Here is a 4,290-nt window from a genome sequence, read left to right on the forward strand (position 1 = left end):
GGGCGGGCCGCTGCGGCAAGGGAGGGGGCGGAGCGGGACCTGGCGGCCGCGGCGGTCGCGGCGGCGGCGGCAGCAGCGGCGGCGGCCGCGGCTGCGGCGGGGGAGGGCGCCTGGCCAGCGCTGCCGCCCGAGTAACGGGTGGGCGGTGGGGGAGGCTTGTCGTTGGGTTGACTTGCTGGTGGGGGCATGCATCGTATCTCTTTTTCCGATAATATTGTGTTTTGCAGGAGGATGCTGCTTCCTGACAAGCAGACAAGAATAAACGTCTGGTTTTGTCGCAATAAAGGTGACGTCCCAGCAGGCTGCATGGCATGGTAGCTGCCAATGAGGGCAGTGCAGATGGGTCAACGCACGCGTGCGCATGCGTGTGCTTCCATGTGTGTGTTTGTGTGTGTGTGTGTGTGTGTGTGTGTGCGTGTGTGTGTGTGTGGGTGGGTGGGGGGTTTCGCATGTGTGTGTGTGTGTGTGTGTGTGTGTGTGTGTGTGTGTTCGCGCGCACGCGCGTGTGCGTGCGTGTGTTTGTGTGTGTGCGCGTGTGAGTGCGCGTGTGTGTGCACACAGGGTAAGGCAACCCAAGCAGGCGGCACCCGCTGCCGCGCGAGCATGCCAGCTGGCAGCAGCCGAACAGCCCCGGCTGGGCCCTCGTGGATCTGCCCCGCTGCTGCCCCCGCAGCCCCGAGCGCGCCTTGCGGCGGGCGCGGTGAACACTGGCTGGTGGCGAACTTGACACCTGCAAACAAACCTAACAGCAACTTGTTTGAATTCAAAGTCGTCCCAAACTTTGTATCTGATGGCATTCCTGGACATGGTTGATGCCCCGCGTGTGGCAGCAGCGGCCCAGCATACTGTACCCTGCTGCCGCCCGCCCCGGCCCTGACAGCGGGTCCCCCCTGATGGCACGCGCGGCCCCGCCGCTCCCACGTTTGCACATGGCGCTGCAGCTGACGCCGCGCCCGCGTAGTCCCTGGGGCAGCCGGATTTCAAGGCGCGCTTACACTGCTAGAGAGGGTCTGCGGCCGCCGGTGGCAGCCGTGCGCCGCAGCCAAAAAGCGGGCCTGTCCGCCTGCAAATAAACGGCCAAACCACATCCATGAGCGGATTGCTGGTATAGGTGCGAAAGGGGCTTCATATGGGCCAGATTGATGCGGCCGAGGCCAGTGGCACTCCTGCTGGCTGCCTGAGGGCCGGCAGCCCCCGCGCTGCTCAAACCCTGCTTGTGCCTGCCTGCAGACCCGCCTGCCCACCTGCCTGCCGGGCGCACCTTTGGAGCCGCGGCGCGCATCAGCCCCGCAGGGGCTTCAGTATGCAAACGGGAGGGGGTTAAATATGGAAACGGACGGGGCGAGACTGGCGGCAGAAGAGGGCAATAGATCACAACAGCCCACAGCCACGCCGCGCCGCATGGCAGCAGGGCCCAGGGCCCAGCGGGGCCGAGCGAGGCGCGCCGCGCCGGCTCCCCTCCAAGGGCGACGGGTGGTGGGGGCAGAAAGGTCTGGGAATGCACGGGGCCGGCCCGCGCCACGAGTGCAACCCCCTGCCTGCCCGCCGCGGCGGCCGCGTGCCGCGCGGGCGGGCAGGGCGCCTGGCCGTGCGGCGGCGCTCCGCGAGGTGGACCAGCCAGGCGGCAGGGCCCGGCGGGCTGCTGTGTCGTGGAGTCTGGTTGGTGTGACTTGTTCCGGGGCTGGGGCCTGTGTTCGGGCGAAGCAGGCCAGGGCATGAGCCTGTACAAGGCCGTAGTGGGGACGGAGAGGAAAGGGGGTCGCAGGGCTGCCGACATCAAGAGAAGTGAATGTGGGACGCTCGGCAACGAAGACGCCGCCGCCGCTGCGTCCCTTGCAGCCTGACCTGTGCTTTGGGGTGCGTCCCAAGCCCCGCAAACAATCGTCGCACTCAGTCCAGGACGGGGTCGAGAGAAAATACAGAGATTCGCCGCGGTGGGGGTCGCTGCACCAAGGGGCTGCGGCCGTTTGCGACAAACAAGCGGCGGCAGCGGGGGGCGGCGGTCCAAGCCCTGGGGAGTTTCCTTGTATGGGAGCAACCCAAGACAAAACAGAGAGGGTCCGACGGGGGGGCAAGGAAAACACAGCGATGAAACGAGGCGGCGCCCGCGCCTGCCGCAGGCCTCGGCCGCGGTGGGGGGCGGGTCCGCGTGCGAGTGGGTGCACTGGGATGGCGGCTGCACGACGAGCCCAGGCTTATCATCTCATATTCCCCGTCTTCTTCTGAGCCAACAGTAACCAAAGTGGCGGCCGGCCGCGGGATGGGGGCAACGTGGTGCGTGTGTGGCTGTTTGTGTGGCGGAGTGAGTTCGTGTGCGTGCACATGCATGGGGGGTAGGTGGGGCCCTGTGGAGGGTCAGCCCTAGGTCAACGCAAGGTGGAGGGGGCAGGGGAACAGGGCTTGAGGACTGGACCGGGATGGTGGCGGCCCCATCAGGGTTTAAGACAGCGATCACAAAGCAAGAGACGTTGGGCGGGGCGCGGCGACAACGCCGAACCGCGTGCCGCGGCAGCCTGCGGCCGGCCGGGAGTTGAGGGTAGAGGAGGGGCCGGGCCCGCGCCGGATGCGGGCATGGGGCTGAGTTGGGGCAGCGGCAAGGGGGAAGGGGATGTCAAGAGGGGGGGTGGGGGCGCAGAGGGAGCCCAGCGCACACCACCCGCCTGCCCAGCAGGCGTTCGCAACAGGTCACTGCTGGGGACTCAGACAGGCGGCGCGACAGCGCCGGCGCAGGCCTGGCAAAGGCAGCGCTGCGCCTGCCGTCCGGCCGTGCGCCGCCATCCGCCGCAGCGATGCCCCCTCGCGCGCTCTTTGTCTCTCTCTCTCTCTCCTGCCATGTGAGCGCCGGCAGGATCGCCCGCCTGCCATGCCCGGGCGTTCGGCGCACGCCCGTAACCTTCAGCTCGATCTCATCTCATCTCTGCCAGATCTCCTTCAGGAGGGGCAGCAGGCTGCCCTGCAGGCTCCCGCTGGGCGCCCGGTCCAACCCCAGGAACGACGCGCTCCCCGGCTGCCCCTCCTCCTCGCCGCACCCGCCGCCGCCGCCGCCGCGGGCGTCGTCGCCGCCCGCGGCGGGGGCGGCGGCGGCGGCGGCGGCGCGGGCCTTGTCGCCCTGCGGGACGAGGATGGGGCGGCTGGGCGCCTGGTCGTGGCGGCGGCTGTCGGGGGACGCCCGCTGCTGCTGCTGCTGCTGCTGCTGAGGTGGCGGAGGCTCCAGATTGTACCGCTGCTCGGCCCCTGCGGCCTGGCTGTGTTGCTGCTGCTGCTGCTGCTGCTGCTGCTGCTGGTGGTGGAACAACGATTGCTGCTGCTGCTGATGGTGATGCACCGCCTGCTGCTGGCCCTGGTCCTGCGGGCCCTGTGGCGGCGCCGGCTGCCAGCCCCCGCCCGCCGCGGCGCCCTGCCGGGGCTGCTGCCTCTGCTGCGGCGCCGACGAGGGGCCCGGCCGCAGCGCGTGCGAGCCGCCGCCGCTCCGCACGTCCTGATCGCTGTAGGTGCGGCCGCCGCCGCCGCCGCCACCAAACAGTGCGCCTGGCGGGGGCGGGTGCTGCGGAGAAGGAAGCGCGACGCCCGGGCCGCCACGCACCCCGCCTGGACGCGGCTCGACCGCCCGCTGCGGCGGCACGCGGTCGTCGGGGCCGGCGGCCGCACCGGCGCCCACCCCTTGGGGCCCGGGGGCCGAATGCGTGCGCTGCATGTAAGGCGCGCCGCCGCCGCCGCCGTGCTGCTGCTGCCAGGAGGTGGGGTCTGAGGGGCTGCCGCCGCCCTGCGCAAGATGGGCAAAGCCCGACAGCGCCGCGCCGCCGTCCGAGCGGCGCTGCTCGTGCGCGGGCGCGTGGGTGCTCAACTGCTGCTGCTGCTGCTCGTGCGCCTGCGCGTGGTGCTGCTGGTACTGCGGGGGCGCCTGCTGCTGCTGCTGCTGCTGCTGCTGGTGGTGGTGGTGGTGATGGGCGCCCTCGTCCCAGGAGTGCGAAGCTTGGTGGTGAGGCCTTTGGAGAGGGGTTCGAGGTGCAGGGGTTGAGTGGCTTGAGGGCAGCGACAGGGCGGGCGGGAGCGGCAATTATGAGAAGAGGTGGACGGAAAAGCAGCAATCACACAGGATGGGCGGTTGAGGCACGTTTACACGTTTGCATGGACAACCCGTACTGAAATTCTGTTTTTCCACGTTGATCAAACCTGCCCACCTCTCTTGCGCTTGCCAGTCCCGCCCCGCCGCGCCCGCGCCCACGCTCCCGTCCGCCCGGCCCGCCTCGCCCACGCCGAACGCCGGCGGCGGGGCCAGCGGCGGCGGGG

General features: G+C 69.9%; 1 protein-coding gene across 1 annotated transcript in view; it reads right to left on the reverse strand.

Annotated features, from left to right (window-relative positions):
- Positions 1–2,911: 2,911 nt before the first annotated feature.
- The window catches only part of MNEG_13843 (hypothetical protein), a gene marked incomplete at both ends in the record, with an annotated part of 2,226 nt that continues 847 nt past the window's right edge, over positions 2,912–4,290 (reverse strand). Inside the window, one exon of the mRNA XM_014037685.1 lies at positions 2,912–3,986. Within this exon, the coding sequence (XP_013893139.1) occupies positions 2,912–3,986 (1,075 nt within the window). The remainder of the gene's footprint in view (positions 3,987–4,290) is intronic.

Source organism: Monoraphidium neglectum (genome assembly GCF_000611645.1).
Source record: "Monoraphidium neglectum strain SAG 48.87 unplaced genomic scaffold scaffold04085, whole genome shotgun sequence".
In the NCBI taxonomy this organism is placed as follows: Eukaryota; Viridiplantae; Chlorophyta; class Chlorophyceae; order Sphaeropleales; family Selenastraceae; genus Monoraphidium; species Monoraphidium neglectum.